A 20000-nucleotide genomic window follows, 5' to 3' on the forward strand; every position below is an offset into this window, starting at 1 on the left:
TCCTTCAGCTGCACACAAACACCACAAACACAGTGTGTTACAAGGTTGAAATTTTTATTTAGGCATCATGAAAATGAACACGATTTGTACAAAAATACTTTATTCTCAATGCATCCTGTACGAGCATTGCACAAATATTACAGTAAGATGCACATTTCAAGTTTACCGCAAACACAGCACATTTAAAAGCTAAAAAATATATTCCATTTTCCAGGGAATATTAGAAAGTTACAAAATGTAACCCAAAGCAGTTTTTACAGACCTAATAACAGCTCTGAAGCGTCTGAATCTGTGTATGTGTGTATCTCATGTGGCCCAGCCATCATTAAACCATGAAATAAATACAGATCCATGGGAGAAACCTAATCAGAATATTGATCCCGTAACATAAACAATCATGACATTCAGATCAATCTCTAGCGCTGGAGGACGTTTGTACAGGACAATGGATGAAGCAGTAAAGAACAGCAGTGCCTTCATTACAGGAGTATGTACAGCCGTGGGCCGGCGGGGGGGGTGATCTGTGCTTCAGACGGACCCCCAGCAGCTGCAGGACACAGAACAACAGCATCAGATCACAGATCACAGCTCAACACAACAAGGTCTGATCGGATCTCATGAACAGAACATGAACTCTTCACATCAGTTTTCATGAGCAGCGCTGAAGAGGAACAGTACAGCAGCACTGTATCTGCTGGAACTTTCCATTCATCTTAATGCTTTTAACACCTGCACATTCAAATAAATATCATATGAGAAGGGTGGAGCAATTTATAGTCAAAATACAACGTGAATACAGTAGAAATATTACGAGAATAAAGTCGAAATACTATGAGAATTACTTCTCAGTAATTCTCGTAACATAGTAATTAGACTTTATTCTCGTAGTATTTCGACTTTATTCCCGTAGTATTTCGACTTTATTCTCGTAGTATTTCGACTTTATTCCCGTAGTATTTCGACTTTATTCCCGTAGTATTTCGACTTTATTCCCGTAATATTTTGACTTTATTCCCGTAGTATTTCGACTTTATTCCCGTAATATTTCGACTTTATTCCCGTAGTATTTCGACTTTATTATCGTAGTATTTCGACTTTATTCCCGTAGTATTTCGACTTTATTCTCGTAGTATTTCGACTTTATTCTCGTAGTATTTCGACTTTATTCCCGTAATATTTCGACTTTATTCCCGTAATATTTCGACTTTATTCCCGTAGTATTTCGACTTTATTCCCGTAGTATTTCGACTTTATTCCCGTAGTATTTCGACTTTATTCCCGTTGTATTTCGACTTTATTCTCAAAATAGTACGACTTTAATCTCGTAATCTCCAATTTTTTTCTTTTTTTAACGTGGCACTAAAACGCCGTCGTAATGTATATATAATAATACCTGTCTTTTTTTTATTGCCAATTTAAAGATTGTAATTCAGACTTTTCTTTACAATTTAAGACATTTAAGACATTTTATGTCCTTAAATATTAACAAAGTGTGATCAAACTAAGGCTAAGGCCTTTAACCCTGACTCCATCTGTTCAGTTCTTCTAGTGTTGATGAAGGAGGACGGTCACCTGATCAGCCCTGGACGCTCTCCGCTGTGCCGTTCCCGTAACCACCTTTAGACTTCATCTGCGTCTGCACCGAGTCCACCTGCCCCACACACACACACACACACACACACACGTCAATCACCACGACATGGTTTCATCCAGAACACTGCAGATCTGATCCGAAGCGCCCTGTGGCCACTTCATTTCTTACTCAAATCTGTTCTTTACTGACAAACAAATCAAGTGAAAAGTGATTCATTCGTCATCCTGCAAATCCTGCTTATTTACATAGCTTGTGTAACAAAACACAAATCTCATAAATATTCACCCCAAAGACAAAAACAAACTGATTTATTGATTAGAATTTATGTCCAGCTTCCGCAGCTAAACTCACGTCAGAACAAATACAGAAAAGAGAAATAAATAACTATAAAAGATAATATAGTAAAGTACCACAAAGACAGAAGAAATTACAATATATAAACAATAATATATAATACAATAATTTTATCATTTTTATTATATTGAGTCTACAATAATGTTTCACATAGATAAATGGTTTAAATTAGGTCATTTCAAATTAAATTACAAAAAAAACTGCACAATTCTCATTACGTAAGCAGGAGAAAAGTAATGATGTTATATAAAATGAAATCTTATGTACATTCATGCAGTTTTGTTGTAATTTTGAGTTCTGTCCTGCTTAAGATTAATGAAGTCTACAACATTTAATCATCTTAATTAACTAACTGCTTGATTTTACTCTCAGAGATACTCTCTAGCTGTTAGTAAATATAATAAGAATAAGAATTTTAAAAACATGAGTTTTCTGTAAAGCTCCTGTGCAATGATTTGCATCTCTATAATCAGCACTATAAAGTAAAGTTGACTTGAATGATGAAGTATATAAGGTTACTCACAGCTCCCGAGCTCTGGCCCATGTCTCCGGAGCCCACGTGTGTCATGTGAACGAAGTTTGTGGGTTCTCCGATCATAGAACGATCTATCCTCCGCCTCCGCTTCTGCAATCACACACACACAGAGAGAGAGAGAGAGAGAGAGGAAAGGTGAAGCGACACACAGGAAGACACGCCACATTCAACCCTTCACTCGTCATCTTCATCATCATCATCATCATCATCATCATCATGTGTGTGTGTGTGTGTGTGTGTGAGTGTGTGTGTGTGTGTGTGTGTGTGTGTGAGAGACTCACGGGTTGCGGCTGTTCAGCGACGCAGCAGCTGAAACACACCCAGAACTCTGTCATGCTCTTCTGCAGCCACTTCCTCCCGTCTGCTGTCTCTCTCTTCCTGGGTGTGTGTGTGTGTGTGTGCTCCGTGTTCTTTGCCGGAAGCTGATTTCAGCGTCTCAACACACACACGTGAGGCTGGATCCTCCTAAACACATCACACCGTTAAACAGCAGACTCTCAGTTCTCTCGTGTAGTTGCAGTATTAGGAAGAACAACAGATAGAGCTGCTTTTGTCCATAAACATACATTCAAATCATATTCAAATCTCTTATTTATGTATTTAAATTCACTTTAACTATCTTATTGCATTGATTTATATTTAAATATGAAACTAAAATAGAAAATTATGAAAGTGGTCATTCAGAATCAGAAACGAAGGGGTTTCCGGGCAGAAGTTCCCCTAAAATGCCCTTATTAGACCTAGTTATAAGGTTATATCTGATTTATTAATGAGTTTGGGTTAATGAACTGCAGTGTCGTCCATAAGGAAATCACACATAATTCCTTGACTAAAACATTACATTTATATCTAATGAAAAACGAATAAAGGTTAAAGTTAATTTCTGACACTCGGGCATCATCATCTGAAATACACAAATACTCGATTAATCACGATCAAATCTGAGCTTCACGACACAGAAACAGGTTTATTTGATGGAGGAATGTAGGTGAGACAGTCTACAGCTGTTTCACACATTAAAAGCTGATAAATATTACATGAAGAACTCATATTCATCTAATATTAATAAACAGAGGCGCAGCAGGAAACCTCAGCCACAAACTAGCATGCTAGCACTCAAACAAGCTCTCGTGCAACACAATCTAAGAAACAAAACCAAACCTGGAGTCGAAAAAACACACTTTAATAACAGCTCGCGCGTACAATAACTAATTTTAATGATAAATGTGTAAATAAAGGGAAGATGTGAAGACTTACCTCGAGCACTTCCTGAAAGTGTCTGTCAGAAAGCCGATAGTGGCTCCGCCCTCTTCCGGCTCTCTCCGCCGCGGTGCATCTCGGGACTTGTAGTACTGTGTATTGATAGAGCTCACTTGAGGACGCCGCGTTATCCTCAAATCTTGTTTTAAGCAATTTTCACTTGAACTAAAACAAGAAACCCCGCCCGAGTTTACATGAACTGTAGAGAATGTTATCAGTGTAAGAGCGCTCCTTCTCCACCAGGGGGCGACGCTCGGTAATATATCACCATCTCTTTCAGAAACACTTTTTTTTGATTGTTTGTATTTCTTATTGCTCGTGTCTTTTAACGTGTACAGGTAGTGGCCTATTTCTATTTTAAAATTAGTCAAAGTATATTTTTTTTCACTGTCCATTTACATTTGTGAATAAAGGATTTTCCATAAATAATGAGTAAATTCACAATATATTTTGAAGTCACTAATATACTCATAAAAAAACATGATTTCCTTTGAGTTGCAATTCAATATTTGTACTTTGTTTAACAAAACAATAATAATTGTGTGTAAATACAACCATAAAATAAATGGACAGTTCTCTTATTTTCCTCTTTACAGAAAACACACTTCAAGGCAGTGTCTTTGCAATATTTAGCAATTACCGGTTTTATTGTTTGTAATATATTTCCACAGACAGCGATCGCTCTGACGGTAGATAAATGTCCCCCAACAGTTTCATTTCCTCTTATTGTTGGAATGTCTGTTTTATAAAATAAGCTACACGCGGTTTGTTTGTAAGAACATAACGAAACAACTAGAAACAAAAAGAAAAGTAACGGAGACGAACCTGGATGCTGTTAAACTGAGGATTTAACAAAGATTGTAATGCAATATTGAATGAAATATTTCACGTTTGTTTAAAAGGGCGTGTGTGTGTGTGTGTGTGTGTGTGTGTGTGTGTGTGTGTGTGCGCGCATGCGCAGAAGCTACATCCTTGTAAGGAATAAACGCATCAGACGGAAAAACCCAGAACTGCTGGAGAACACTGTCTCTGTCTCTCAGAGACATAAACACCAAGAAAACAACAATATTAGATATATCTGGACGATCTGGGTGAAGTTAAGTAATGAGTGTGAGTTATGTTTATTAAATAAATCTGAACACACTTTACATGAGAAATCTACTTCTGTTAAAACCTTATATTTAACCTTATACTTATATACCTAATATTTACTTTTTTATGACTTTTTTATTTATTAGGTACACAGTATGCAAATACAAGGGTCTCTTTTAGAAGAACTCTAAGAAAAAACAAATCAGCAATTAATAATTTAAGTCTAAAAATAAAATAATATAATAAGAAATAATAAGAATAAGAAAATTCATGGGATTCATGTGATTTTTTATTTATTGATGCTTGAACAACAAATACATAAAACTAACAAGATTATAAACAAAAATATAATTTATATACTATACCTGTATATATAAAATCATCAGATATAGATAAATAAAACAAGTAAATACTACAATGCTAAATCTCAATAATTGAAATGTAATAAATAAGAGCAGTTTTTACAGCTTTTTTGTTTGTACTCTTGCTTATATAGGTATAATTCCTTAAATATTAAAGAAAAATAGGTTTCTGGTTGATTGCTGAATTTGCAACGATGGATATGAAACTCAACAAGTATAATCAAGAGACCGATAATAATTTTTGTTATGTATAGTAAAAGAAAGGAACATTATGAATCACACAATACAAAAATACCACTGACCGGCCCACGCAGGGGGGGGAAGCTTCTGAGGATCCTGCGCTCTGATTGGCTGAGGGGCTTCTCCGGTGGCCCTGTGTGTTTATATAGCCAATCAGCGCGCAGCAGCGGTAGTGTCTCGGTAGCAGCAAGCGCACGAGTCTCTCTTTGGTGGAAGATTGCGAAGAAGCGCCATCGTCCAGCTTTCATTCAGCGTCATGGAGGAGTCGAGTAGCTGACGTTTCCTTCAACCTTCTCTTTTCCCGCTTCCCTTCGTACGGTCATCGATCCGTCATCGGCGTTTTTAACGACTTTTCGCACTTTGACGCGCATCTGACTCAGTTTGAGGATGAAGTTCATCATCGGGATCGGAGGGTGAGTGAGTGCGCGTGCACGCCACGTGCTGCTCTGACATTTTGAGGAAGAAAATCACTAGTAACAGTAATTCAAAATGTAACGGCCAGAATGACGGTTAGAGCGGGGTTTTTAACAGCGGGAGGGGGTTTAGCCGGGAGTATTTTAAACCAATTTTTGAAGCGTTTATTTATATATAAATATATATATATATATATATAAGTCGTCCGCCACAATTTCGGTTTATTACTTAATAAACCGAAATTTTGGCGGACGACACGGTTACCATGGTAACATTTTTAACGCGGAAAGTTTATTGCTTGATTTACTACATGTTTATTCCATTGTGAGCGCGTAATGTGCAGTTAAAGGTACAGTACCCCAAAAAAATCAGATTGTCAATATAAAATGTATGCTATTAAAGCACCATTTCCATCCAATAGAGTCAAAGAGAACAAAATCGTCACTTCCTGGTAAACTGTGGCATTAAAATCACTATGAATATAGGAGAAGCTACGGAATATTTACATTACATTAATCGGTAGCTTCCCGTCGATATTTAGTTTAGCAGAAAGTGACGATTTTGTTCTCATTGGATGGAAATGGCGCTTATTCGCACATTTTTTTTTTTTACTCGACATCACAATTTTGCGCATTTAATTCACATTACAGTCGTTCCAAACATGTACAAGTTTATTTTTTCTGCTGAAAACAAAATAGGTTATTTAAAGACCGAAGTTGACATAATATTTAGTCTGGTTACCGTCAAAATGATTGCGTTAACGTTGACAATTTAAATTTTTGGGTGTACTATCGCTTTAACGTGTGGCACATTCATCAGCACCTAAATAACATGATCACATTTAAAATGAAAACGTAACACGCGTGTTTCCGCCCCACAGGGTCACGAACGGCGGTAAAACAACACTGACCGACCGTCTGATCAAGAACCTGCCCAACTGCTGCGTGGTCCATCAGGACGACTTCTTCAAGGTCAGTATCATCTTAGGTCAGGAGGTCAGAGGCTAGGGTCATTGTTCTGGAGTGTCTCACTGGTGTATGTTTCAGCCCCAAGATGAGATTGAAGTTGATGAAGATGGCTTTAAGCAGTACGATGGTAAGCCGGGCTCCTCTCCGGGGGTTGGTGGTGTGTTTCTGCATGTCTGGCGCTCCGCTCCGTGTCCTCGCGCTCACGAGTGTGTGTGTGTGTGTGTGTGTGTGTGTGTGCGCGTGCGTGTCCCTCCACAGTCATCAGCGCTCTGGACATGGACGCCATGATGAGCACCATCCACGCCTGGCAGCAGAACCCCGTCAAGTTCGAGCGATCCCACGGCGTTAACAACTCTCTGGACTCGGAGATCCTTCCACGCGATCAGGGCGAAGACGAAAGCGTTCACATCCTGATTGTGGAGGGGTTTCTGCTCTACACCTACGGGTGAGTGACGCTATATTGTTAGCCTGCTAGATCGCTAATACACAGGGTTATCATGCTCATTTATTTATTTATCTATTTACTTAAATTCCTTGTACACAGAGTCAGAAATGCGTACATTTGTATGCGTTTTTTTTATTCGTCATTCTTTCCTATCAAAATACTTGCTATGGATATGAAAACATAGAAAATCAAACCTGGTGTGGATTCTTTAAGTCGGACAAATGTTTCAGAGACCGTGTAAACGTGATGGACACAACGTAACCTCATAGTTATTTTTTTTACGTGCAAATATTTTGGAGGAAAATTTCAGACTCTGTGTGCAAAGACCTTCACTAGGTTTCATCGCTGAAAAGTAAAGCCTAATGTTTTTAATCCGACTGAATTAGAATTTAATATAATTTAGTAGAAATTTTGTAAACAGAGCAGCACTATTCTGGATAAATTGAAAATCACTATTTTTATTTTTGTTTTAAATCGTGATCATGATTCTGAACTAAAAATAATGTAAACAATATATAATGCTGCCGTCTATTTAAAAGTGTTGAATTTGAATGAATTAAACATCTAAATATGTATTTAAAATTTAATACACAATTTTTTTATAAATTCCTAAAACTACTGATAAATTCTTCATTTGTTTCATTATTGGGTGAAACAGTGTTTTTGAGTGAATGTCAAACTCACTTGCCGAATCAAACTGAACACTGTTTTCTCTCGCGCAGACCTTTGATCGATGTGTTGAACCAACGATACTTTATTTCCATTCCATACGAAGAGTGCAAAAAGAGGAGGAGGTGAGTGACGCCCGCTGCGTCTGATGACGTCCCAGCATGCACCTGGTCTCACGCCGTCTCTCTCTGTTTCAGTTCAAGGAATTATTCGGTGCCGGACCCCCCCGGTCTGTTCGACGGACACGTGTGGCCCATGTATGTCAAACACACTCAGATCATGGAAGACTCGGGGGTTGATGTCGGTAAGCGTTGAAAGTTTGCAGTCCAGTTATGCAAGTCCTGTAATCTGATTACTTTTACTGTAACTAGTAAAGTTAGGCGATACTTTTTAGTTTCGTTTTCAAAGTGAAGCCGGTTACTTTGTCTCCATGTGTTGAGTGACAGCTCTGGTGCTGCCATGGAGACAGTAATCAGGAGTAAATCCAGAGGCGTGTGTGTGAACATGATCTCACTGTGTTTATCACCTGCAATGATTAACTGTTAAACAACACCGATATCTTTTAATCATTGAATCCCATTTAAAACAGAACTTTTTTCACTGCTCGTGTTTGTGTTTCAGTGCAACTAGATGGAACCATGTCCAAGGAGCAGATGTACAGCATTGTGTACGGAAACATCCAGAACAGCATCCAGAACCGTCTGCAGTGAGCACAGGTGTGCACGCCGTCTGATGTGTGATGTTCAGTGTGGTGATGGTTGTGCGGTGTGTTCCTGACCGTGTCTCTGTTACAGATCTGCTGATGGGCTTCAGGAGGAAGCAGCTTCACATCGCCTCCTGTGTTCTACTCCAGCCCCGACAGCGTCTGCATCGCTGTTGTTTTATATCCTCAGTATTTATTGCTTATCCAGCTGCGTCTGTATCAACATCAGGATGATGGAGACTGTTCTATAAACACAAGCAAATAAAATGAAGCTCCTGCGACACAGTGTTTGTGGTTTCTGATGGGAATCGAGGAAGTCTGATAATTAAAGGGTTAATTCCTGCTAAAATTAAGAGTTTCATCTTCTCTTCATTCTATAATAAATGCAAATGTATACCAGATGCATCATTAAAGAATCTAAATAGACCGTACAATCTAATAATCCGTTCAGTCTCTCTCTGGACTGAATGCCACAGCAGATGATTCCCAGCCCTCCTCAAGCCGTTCTTTAGCAGATGCTAGTGTATATTACACACACAGTGAGTCAGGGAAGCAGACGCTAGGATCACGTTCTCTGTTTACTGCTCATTCGGAGGCTGTGACTGTGTTTATGTGGGTCGGCGAGAGCAGACCTGTCATTATGGTTTCCGTCATATTTCTTTTCTTGAACACATCCTCTCAGACGCTCAAAACTAAATCGTGTCCTGCGTCACCCGCAGACTGATAGCTCTGTTATCTCACGCCTCGGACGTCTTCCATTACTCTGTGAGGAGCTGATTAACCTCAGGAGAACATCTCCTTCAAGATGATCTCCACACCGCAGCTTCAGGCTGTAATGAACGTGTGCTGTTATTAACTGTTCCTCCGATCATCTGAGACTATTACTGGCCTTGAGCTGTGTGTGACCCGTGGATGGAGTCTGAGGTGAAGGTCATCGTGAAGCCGCTGAGATGAGCGTCTGAAGAATGTGCGGTTTATAAACCTAAAATAGAGCGAGAACAAACCCACTGACCACAATCACACTACGCTTTATTTACGGCGGTGCACAGAAATATAATGTGGGTCAAACAGTGTCCTTGTGTTTGCTGCAGACGTAATTCATCAGATCAAGTGTTAAATCACTTTTTTACTTTACTTAAAGCCTTTTTGTATAATGCATTATATAGTAATACATATCTTTTCATAACTAACCAAAGTTAAAATGCTTTTTTAATATTTTAAAGCATGCTTTACTTTCTAAAGGTACTGAACTAAGTATTATAACTGTTTCTACAAATATTCATTAATCAAACAATGCATTATGATGTGCATATTTAATGCATTAAAACTACTTTTATTATGCATTATATATGAACACATACTAATTTCTATTTGTCAGGAAAATTAATGTATAAATGAAACATAATTATGAGCTGAAGTGGATAAATGAAGGTGAAACCTTTGCCTATAATTTTGAAAAGTATGGCTTTACATTATACTGTTTAATGACTACCCTAGTGAAAAATAAATAAAATGAATTTGAAATAGATTTCATGCTAAGTATACTACAAATTTTTATATTTATGTTCATTGTATTTTTAGCCTTTTTTAACCCTAACTTTACACACAAATCCAAGAACTGGACACAGAATGAAAAACGAGTTTGTTTGCTTTCTGTCTGCTGACAGTATTTCCTGATTTCTGGAGTGATTAAAAGAGAAATCCAGAATCCCAGAAACTTTTACTCTTGATATGATGACAAAATCTGAATTCTCTGCAAAGTAATGTAAATCAGTGCATATTTAATGAAAGAATTCCTCATGTGAGTATTGACACATAAGAGTTCAGATATAAAGTAGTTCATGTGTGTTTTTAATCTTGTACAGTACATCAGGTCTGCTAAACATAGAGCTGGTGAAACATGATGAACATAAACATTCCCTTTCCTGAGGTTTTCAAGCACAGAATGAAGAGACAAATAAAGCCTCCTCCTCCAGGTCTGACTGTGCTTCAGAGTTAAGACAATAACTCCAGCAGAAACCTCCTCAACAAACACCATCACATCTGTCTGTCTGTCCGTCTGTCTGTCCGTCTGTCTGTTCTCTGTGTCTCTTTGTCCGTCTGTCTGTCCGTCTGTCTGTTCTCTGTCTCTCTGTCCGTCTGTCTCTGGTTCTCTTGAGCTGGTAATAGCACGCTTTGGTTTCCTGGTTTAATCAAATGTTGCTGTAATGTTTCTGCTGTTTCCACATCAAACCCACATTTCTACATTTACTTTTCAGTGAAACCGCTGCATTTTTCAGTGCAGAACATGTGCATTCGTTTAATTGTGCTTCTTATAATATCATGATAAATGAAGGCAGAGGAGATCAGAATCACAAACACCATGGATGAAAACAACACAGTACTCTGCATTTGGACGTGTTCTGGTAAAACCACGGTGTTCTTTGAAGTACCTTGGAAAAATTTATTTTAGTATCATTTAGATTTTTTAGCATTTAGAATTAGCTTTTGTTTGTATATTGTAATTTTAAAGTTTTAGTAAATTTATGTTTTTGTCATTTTTTTTAAATATATGTATAATTTTAATTAATTTTTATTTCAGTTCTAGTTATTTGACTTGTATTCAAGGTAAATAAAATGTTTATTAGGTAAATTAATTTTTATTTGAAAATTTACTCAGTTTTTTTTTTTTTTTTATTAATTACTTCAGTAATTTCTTCAATTTATTTTATGTAATTTTTTTTTTTTTTTTTTCGTTTTAGTTAACTATAATAACCCTGCCTTGGAATGACAAGTAAATATCATGACACATAAAAAATAAAAAAATGCTGATAACTGATAAAAAATTAATTTAAAAAATGTATATCCTGAATGCATTGTAAGTCGCTTTGGATAAAAGTGTGTGCTAAATGCATACATGTAAATATAAATGTAATGATGCATAAATATAATAATCATTCTATAACATTATAGCGTTCAAACATAAGGTCATGGGCTAGATTCCCAGGTTATCCATGAGCTGATCCAATGTTTGCCTTCAAGTTGCATTTCTTAGAAACATCTGCCAAATGCATACGTGCAAATGTAAATTCTGTACTTCCAGCCAAGACTAAAATGCCTCAAATATCCAGGATTTGGCTTTGTTTTGCTGATGTAATGACTAAAAGAGTAGTTTGACCAATAGCATGCAGGCATTGCACCAATCAACCAGTCATGGCATACTAGGTGACATCAATGCAATGCAAATATGCACGAATGCAATGCATGAGGACAGTAGAGAGAAGAGAGATTTAGAAAATGGGTCAGCCTGGTCTTGTAGAGGTCAGAGGTCGTTACTGTAGTGACTGTGATGTTTTGGTTGTGGTTTGAAGGCTTTCTTTCAGGCAGCAGATGTTTCTTTGGTCGAGCAGAAACTAGCTGGAGTCTATATTTGGGTTTGGTGTCTAATACACAAACTCCTGCTGTTCCACCCAATTCCAGAGCAATTACCCCTCGTTATATAACGGCAGCGAACCACAGCTGACCTGCTGACCGCAGCCGAGCAGACAGACCTCCACATGTGCTCAGCATCTGTGGTTCCGGAGCCGTGGGCTTGTTTTTCTCCTTCAGGCCCAAACAGCTAAATGTAGACGGCCGCGCGTCAGCCTCAAACCGCCGGAAACCAGGCCTGTCTGTGTCTGTGCTCATTAACACACGCCTGCGCTTAACCAAACACACACATGACACAGCCGTGCCACTTCTGGAACATTTCTGTTAATGCTTTCCACACAGAACCACACACTGATGACACACAGGATCAATCCCATGATGCTCTGCTGCCACCTAGAGTCCAGAGCTCAAACTAAAGCACTGCAGACCCTAACCCTAACAGAAACACTCATTATGTTGGCTTGGCAACAAGCCAACATACTGTTATGCTATTTAAACTTCTTCTTCTTCTTCTTCTTCTTTTTTTTTTTCTTCTTATTATTTTTCTGACAGAAATTCTGAACGCTACTCCTCCTAGGGCTTTAAAGTCACAAGCCCCAAACTCGGCAGACACCTGCGGGATAGAGCGGTGCTGGTTGCTATATCTTTTCAGACTGATCAGACTTAAAGTTTTTTTTTTATTAATTTTTAAATGTCAAAATACATTACCCATAGACTTACATTGTCTGAGAAAAATTGCGCCCCTAGTTGCAATAACCGAGATTAAAGGGAGGAGTCGGGTTTTGTTTCACTTTTAAACCGGTTAAAAATACCAAGTAAATAATACAATTTCCCTCAAACTGACAAGCTAAACCAACATATCTGATTATTACAGGGGTTAGGGCTCATTAATAATTGATTTCTGGGCAGAAGAGCAGTCGAGAGAAGAATCAAGGCTGCTCATCTCAGGCTGTCTCCACGGAGCTCACAACGAGCGAATTCATTCTTATTTAAGACCTTTTAAAACGGCGATTGCACGCAATCCACACGTTAGAACACACCAAGAGCTAAATTCAGATGTTTCTGAACTGTTTAAAGTAATAACATGATATATTCGCGGCAGCCAAATGTCCGCGAGCTCGCGATGTATTTCTCTGAACACTTGAAGTCCACATGATAGCCGCATTTCGGGGCGAGATCGGACAAATAATAATAGGCTAAACATTTCATTCACACTGACAAGCTAAACCAACATATGTTATTATTACCGGGTCAGATCTCATTTATAAACTAGAATTAAAAGTTAGTGAACTAACTTTGATGTTGGCTTGGCCATCTTGGCCATGGGGCAAAAGAGCCACAGTACTTGTGTGCCCAACATTCTTGAGTTGTCCCGCTGCAAAAAAAATACCATAAAAAAATACACCTGCAACAGTGTTTTTCCATGGTCCCTTGCCGTTTTCTTTTTTAATAAAAAGCCTAGGCTATGATAACAGCTACGACAGCATAGCTACGACAGGAATATTGGATATAATATCGGAGTAATATAGTATTTTAAGAAGCTCTTAAAAATATATATACAGTATTGTTCAAAATAATAGCAGTACAATGTGACTAACCAGAATAATCAAGGTTTTTAGTATATTTTTTATTGCTACGTGGCAAACAAGTTACCAGTAGGTTCAGTAGATTGTCAGAAAACAAACAAGACCCAGCATTCATGATATGCACGCTCTTAAGGCTGTGCAATTGGGCAATTAGTTGAATTAGTTGAAAGGGGTGTGTTCAAAAAAATAGCAGTGTCTACCTTTGACTGTACAAACTCAAAACTATTTTGTACAAACATTTTTTTTTTCTGGGATTTAGCAATCCTGTGAATCACTAAACTAATATTTAGTTGTATGACCACAGTTTTTTTAAACTGCTTGACATCTGTGTGGCATGGAGTCAACCAACTTGTGGCACCTCTCAGCTGTTATTCCACTCCATGATTCTTTAACAACATTCCACAATTCATTCACATTTCTTGGTTTTGCTTCAGAAACAGCATTTTTGATATCACCCCACAAGTTCTCAGTTGGATTAAGGTCTGGAGATTGGGCTGGCCACTCCATAACATTAATTCTGTTGGTTTGGAACCAAGACTTTGCCCGTTTACTAGTGTGTTTTGGGTCATTGTCTTGTTGAAACAACCATTTCAAGGGCATGTCCTCTTCAGCATAGGGCAACATGACCTCTTCAAGTATTTTAACATATGCAAACTGATCCATGATCCCTGGTATGCGATAAATAGGCCCAACACCATAGTAGGAGAAACATGCCCATATCATGATGCTTGCACCTCCATGCTTCACTGTCTTCACTGTGTACTGTGGCTTGAATTCAGAGTTTGGGGGTCGTCTCACAAACTGCCTGTGGCCCTTGGACCCAAAAAGAACAATTTTACTCTCATCAGTCCACAAAATGTTCCTCCATTTCTCTTTAGGTCAGTTGATGTGCTCTTTGGCAAATTGTAACCTCTTCTGCACATGCCTTTTTTTTAACAGAGGGACTTTGCGGGGGATTCTTGAAAATAGATTAGCTTCACACAGACGTCTTCTAACTGTCACAGTACTTACAGGTAACTCCAGACTGTCTTTGATCATCCTGGAGGTGATCATTGGCTGAGCCTTTGCCATTCTGGTTATTCTTCTATCCATTTTGATGGTTGTCTTCCGTTTTCTTCCACGTCTCTCTGGTTTTGCTCTCCATTTTAAGGCATTGGAGATCATTTTAGCTGAACAGCCTATCATTTTTTGCACCTCTTTATAGGTTTTCCCCTCTCTAATCAACTTTTTAATCAAAGTACGCTGTTCTTCTGAACAATGTCTTGAACGACCCATTTTCCTCAGCTTTCAAATGCATGTTCAACAAGTGTTGGCTTCATCCTTAAATAGGGGCCACCTGATTCACACCTGTTTCTTCACAAAATTGATGACCTCAGTGATTGAATGCCACACTGCTATTTTTTTGAACACACCCCTTTCAACTAATTCAACTAATTGCCCAATTGCACAGCCTTAAGAGCGTGCATATCATGAATGCTGGGTCTCATTTGTTTTCTGAGAATCTACTGAACCTACTGGTAACTTGTTTGCCACGTAGCAATAAAAAAATATACGAAAAACCTTGATTATTCTGGTTAGTCACATTGTACTGCTATTATTTTGAACAATACTGTATAAATGACTTTACCATGTTGTGCAGCGCCGATAAATAAATAATATTAAATACGTGTTGTCTACGCATGAAATACACGTATTTAACGTGTTGTTGACGCATTAAAATTCACGTGTATTTGACCCTCTTGGCCTTCCATACACATTAGACGTGAAAAAAAGGACATTGCGTTGTTTTGATATGGATTACTTTATCACAGAATATTTGTTCAACAGCACTTATTTGGTTTAAAAGTAGACATGTCAAGCTTTCTATAGATATATCTCTCATGTCTCTTCCTTGAGTATTCATGGAGTTACAGTTCATTTTAATGACGCGTTTATAAATGAAGATCAGGGCAGACCAAGGCTGCAGACAGCACACCTTGTTTGTTATCTTTATTTTATAAGTGCCCAAAGTTTTGTTGTTATTATGTTTGTATCCCAAAAAAAAAAATAGACCCTTTACAGAGACACGTTAAAATTAACGTGTATATTTGACCCTCTTGGCCTTCCATACACATTAGACGTGAAAAAAGGATATCGCGTTGTTTTGATATGGATTACTTCATCACAGAATATTTGTTCGGCAGCACTTGTTTGGTTTAAAATTAGACATGTCAAGCTTGCTATAGATATATATCTCATGTCTCTTCATTGAGTATTCATGGAGTTAAAGTTCATTTTAATGACGTGTTTGTAAATGAAGATCAGCGGAGACAAAGACTGTAGACAGCACACCTTGTTTGTTATCTTTATTTTATAAGTGCACAAAGTTTTGTTGTTATTATGTTTTTATACAAGTGGACCCTTTACAGATTAGATTGATGTATTGCTCTTATCTGTACGATTAAAACTGAAAATGTAATTTAAGTAATTGTCAGGGTTATCAGCAGAAAATGACTCAAAACGCGTATATGCGTTAATCGACTCCAGAGTTAAAAGGCTGTCGTGACTTTTTTCCTTCCAGTATTCATAAGCTGTATCACGCTGTCAAATTATATGTCATTTTGCACACATAAACATATCAAAAACACCTCAATTCTGCTCTTGTTGTGTTCTAATGGGTGGATTAGTGCTGTGATATTATTTTTGGAATCTCTTGAAGCCAACTTGATGTGTTGAATGCTCGGAGCACGTTATAAAACGTATTCTTAAAATACACATTTCTGTTTTAATAAATGCTCATATTAAATCATAGCATAACACATAAGCAGGTACAAAAATAATCAGTGATGCATATGCGATCATTTTTGTCGCAGTGTAGCTGCTTTACCATGTCATGCAACGCTGAGCAATCGCTGTGACGTTCAGTCCGACAGAGAATATCTCATAAGCACATATAAACACTCATTTTCATGTGTATAATATATTATTCTAATTGTTGTGTGCCGTTTCGCTGCAGTGTTTTAATCTGAAAGGCTGTAATTTCTCTGTGGACTTCCAAGTGTTCAGAGAAATACATCGCGAGGTCGCGGGCAGCTGCCGCGAATATATCATGTTATTACTTTAAACAGTTCAGAAACATCTGAATTTAGCTGTTGGTGTGCTCTAACGTGTGGATTGCGTGCAATCGCCGTTTTTACAGGTCTTAAATAAGAATGAATTCGCTCGTTGTGAGCTCCGTGGAGACAATGACTGAGCTGATCAGCCATGATTCTTCTCTCGTCTTTCTGACTGCTCTTCTGCCCAGGAATAAATTATTAATGAGCCCTGACCCCTGTAATAATCAGATATGTTGGATTAGCTTGTCAGTTTGAAGGAAATTGTATTATTTACGGAATTTCTGACCGATTTAAAAGTGAAAGTAAACCGAATTCGCTCGTTGTGAGCTCCGTGGAGACAGCAGCAGTGATTCTTCTCTCATCTTACTGACTGTTCTCTGCCCAGAAATCAATTATTAATGAGCCCTGACCCCTGTAATAATCAGATATGTTGGTTTAGCTTGTCAGTTTGAGGGAAATTGTATTATTTACTTGGTATTTTTAACCGGTTTAAAAGTGAAACGAAACCCGGCCGACTCCTCCCTTAATCTCGGGTATTGCAACTAGGGGCGCAATTTTTCTCAGACAATGTAAGTCTATGGGTAATGTATTTTGACATTTAAAAATTAATAAAAAAAAAACTTTAAGTCTGATCAGTCTGAAAAGATATAGCAACCAGCACCGCTCTATCCCGCAGGTGTCTGCCGAGTTTGGGGCTTGTGACTTTAAAGCCCTAGGAGGAGTAGCGTTCAGAATTTCTGTCAGAAAAATAATAAGAAGAAAAAAAAGAAGAAGAAGAAGAAGAAGAAGAAGAAGAAGAAGTTTAAATAGCATAACAGTATGTTGGCTTGTTGCCAAGCCAACATAATTATGTCTCTGGCCAAAGAACAGCGAGAAAGACGAGAGAGAAATGAGCGCGTCATCAGCATTTTTTAAGCGCTTCCAAAAATAATATCACAGCGAATTGCACTAATCCACCCATTACAACACAACAATAGCAGAATTCAGGTGTTTTTGAACTGTTTATGTGGGCAAAATGAAATATAATTTGACAGCGTGATACAGCTTATGAATACTTGATGTCTGGGCAGAAGAGCAGTCAGAAAGACGAGAGAAGAATCACGGCTGCTCAGCTCAGGCTGTCTCCACGGAGCTCACAAAGAGCGAATTTATTCTTATTTAAGACCTTTTATAATTAAATTATATCGACGATTGCACGCAATCCACACGTTAGAACACAGCAATAGCTGAATTCAGATGTTTCTGAACTGTTTAAAGTAATAACATGATATATTCGCGGCAGCCAAATGTCCGCGAGCTCGCGATGTATTTCTCTGAACAAGTCTAAATAGAGAATTCACAGCCTTTCACATTAAAACCCTGCAGCGAAACGGCACAAAACAATTAGAAGAATATATTATACACATGAAAATGAGTGTTTATATGTGCTTGTGAGATTTTATCTGTCAGGCTGAAGTTCTGAACGTCACATCAATTGCTATCCATCGTCACAACATGATAAAGTCATTTATATATATTTTTAAGAGCTTCTTAAGATATTAATGCACACAATCCACTCATTAGAACAAAACAAGAGCAAAATCCAGGTGTTTGTTGAGCCGTGCAAAACGAAATATCATTTGACATCGAGGGGAAAAAAGTAACTGCAACTCCATGAATACTCAACGAAGAGACAGAGATATATCTATAGAAAGCTTGACATGTCTACTTTAAAACCAAACAAGTGCTGCCGAACAAATATTCTGTGATAAAGTAATCCATATCAAAACAACGCAATGTCCTTTTTTCACGTCTAATGTATGGAAGGCCAAGAGGGTCAAATACACGTGAATTTTAACGTGTCTCTGTGAAGGGTCTACTTTTTTTTGGATACAAACATAATAACAACAAAACTTTGGGCACTTATAAAATAAAGATAACAAACAAGGTGTGCTGTCTGCAGCCTTGGTCTGCGCTGATCTTCATTTACAAACACGTCATTAAAATGAACTATAACTCCATGAATACTCAACGAAGAGACATGAGAGATATATCTATAGAAAGCTTGACATGTCTACTTTTAAACTAAACAAGTGCTCCCTGAACAAATATTCTGTGATAAAGTAATTCATATCAAAACAAAGCGATGTCCTTTTTTCACGTCTCCTTTCATTATATTTAATGTGTATGGAAGGCCAAGAGGGTCAAATACACGTGAATTTTAAGGCGTCAACAACACGTTAAATACATGTATTTCATGCGTAGACAACACGTATTTAATATTATTTATTTATCGGCGCTGCACAACATGGTAAAGTCATTTATAAAAAATTTTAAGAGCTACTTAAAATACTATATTACTCCAATGTTATATCCAATATTATTTAACGTGTTAAATAGTGTTGTTTACAAGTGAAAAATCAGCAGGTATTTAACATGTATTTCACGTGAAATACACTGAAGTACACCTTAAAAATCAGTTTGAAGAGGTCAATGTCATTGGCTGCTGAGGACTTGGGTCAAACCACTTCTGTGAGCTTAGTGGTTGGGGTGTACCATTCATAGACAGGCAACCACCATTTAACATGCTATAGATCAGCTTATTCAGCCTTATTATTTAGTCTTTTTTCGTAACTGTTTTGTATAGCCTATAGAAATAATATATTTAAGTTTCAGTTTTATGAAATATTTATTTTTTAATAAATATTAATTAAAATTTTGTGGTGATAGTATAACGTTTATAAAAGTTACAGTATTTTGTAATGAAACAGGACTTTTTGTTTAGCTCTTGACTCACCGAAGTATACTATATATAGTGTCCCTTCTTTAATTTTTCAGTAGTGTGATAACTTAAAATATGTTGTCAGTACTATTAAAATTGATTATGGTTTTTGCATGACTTATTTCGCATTCAGCTAGACAACCCTGTCGTAGCTGTTATCATAGCCTAGGCTTTTTATTAAAAAAGAAAACAGCAAGGGACCATGGAAAAAGACTGTTGCAGGTGTATTTTTTATGTTATTATTATTTTTTATTTTTTGCAGTGGGGCAACTCAAGAATGTTGGGCATACAAGTACTGTGGCTCTTTTGCCCCATGGCCAAGATGGCCAAGCCAACATCAAAGTTAGTTCACTAACTTTTAATTCTAGTTCTAATTACAATTATTCCAGTGGTGATAATAATGGTTACTTTTTTCTTGTACATATTTGAGCAAAAACGCTGTAAATAAAGTAAAACAAAATAAACTAGATAAAAAGTTTATCAAGACAACCCTAACCCTAACTTTAGGTTGGTT

At 37.5% G+C, this 20000-nt stretch overlaps 2 protein-coding genes across 4 annotated transcripts; one reads left to right on the forward strand and one right to left on the reverse strand.

Annotated features, from left to right (window-relative positions):
* Positions 1-37: 37 nt before the first annotated feature.
* On the reverse strand, positions 38-3897 carry LOC127977478 (CDC42 small effector protein 2-like). Of its 2 annotated transcripts, none has more exons than XM_052582350.1 (5): positions 3741-3897; positions 2765-2948; positions 2472-2573; positions 1573-1651; positions 38-547 (listed from the first exon to the last, which is right to left on the reverse strand). In XM_052582350.1, the coding sequence occupies exons 2-4, from the start codon at positions 2816-2818 to the stop codon at positions 1577-1579; spliced, it is 231 nt and encodes a 76-aa protein (XP_052438310.1). In that variant the 5' UTR covers positions 2819-2948; positions 3741-3897; the 3' UTR covers positions 38-547; positions 1573-1576. The 2 variants fall into 2 exon arrangements, with proteins under 2 accessions (XP_052438310.1, XP_052438311.1); XM_052582351.1 differs by lacking the exon at positions 38-547 and adding an exon at positions 632-729.
* A 1716-nt stretch (positions 3898-5613) lies between these two features.
* mibp2 (muscle-specific beta 1 integrin binding protein 2) lies at positions 5614-8917 on the forward strand. Of its 2 annotated transcripts, XM_052582347.1 has the most exons (8): positions 5614-5850; positions 6732-6822; positions 6898-6946; positions 7078-7264; positions 7987-8058; positions 8131-8237; positions 8555-8649; positions 8728-8917. In XM_052582347.1, the coding sequence occupies exons 1-7, from the start codon at positions 5825-5827 to the stop codon at positions 8641-8643; spliced, it is 621 nt and encodes a 206-aa protein (XP_052438307.1). In that variant the 5' UTR covers positions 5614-5824; the 3' UTR covers positions 8644-8649; positions 8728-8917. The 2 variants fall into 2 exon arrangements, with proteins under 2 accessions (XP_052438307.1, XP_052438309.1); XM_052582349.1 differs by lacking the exon at positions 6898-6946 and having other exon boundaries at positions 5622-5850.
* Positions 8918-20000: the final 11083 nt, after the last annotated feature.

The sequence above is a fragment of the Carassius gibelio genome, chromosome B18 (assembly GCF_023724105.1).
Source record: "Carassius gibelio isolate Cgi1373 ecotype wild population from Czech Republic chromosome B18, carGib1.2-hapl.c, whole genome shotgun sequence".
In the NCBI taxonomy this organism is placed as follows: Eukaryota; Metazoa; Chordata; class Actinopteri; order Cypriniformes; family Cyprinidae; genus Carassius; species Carassius gibelio.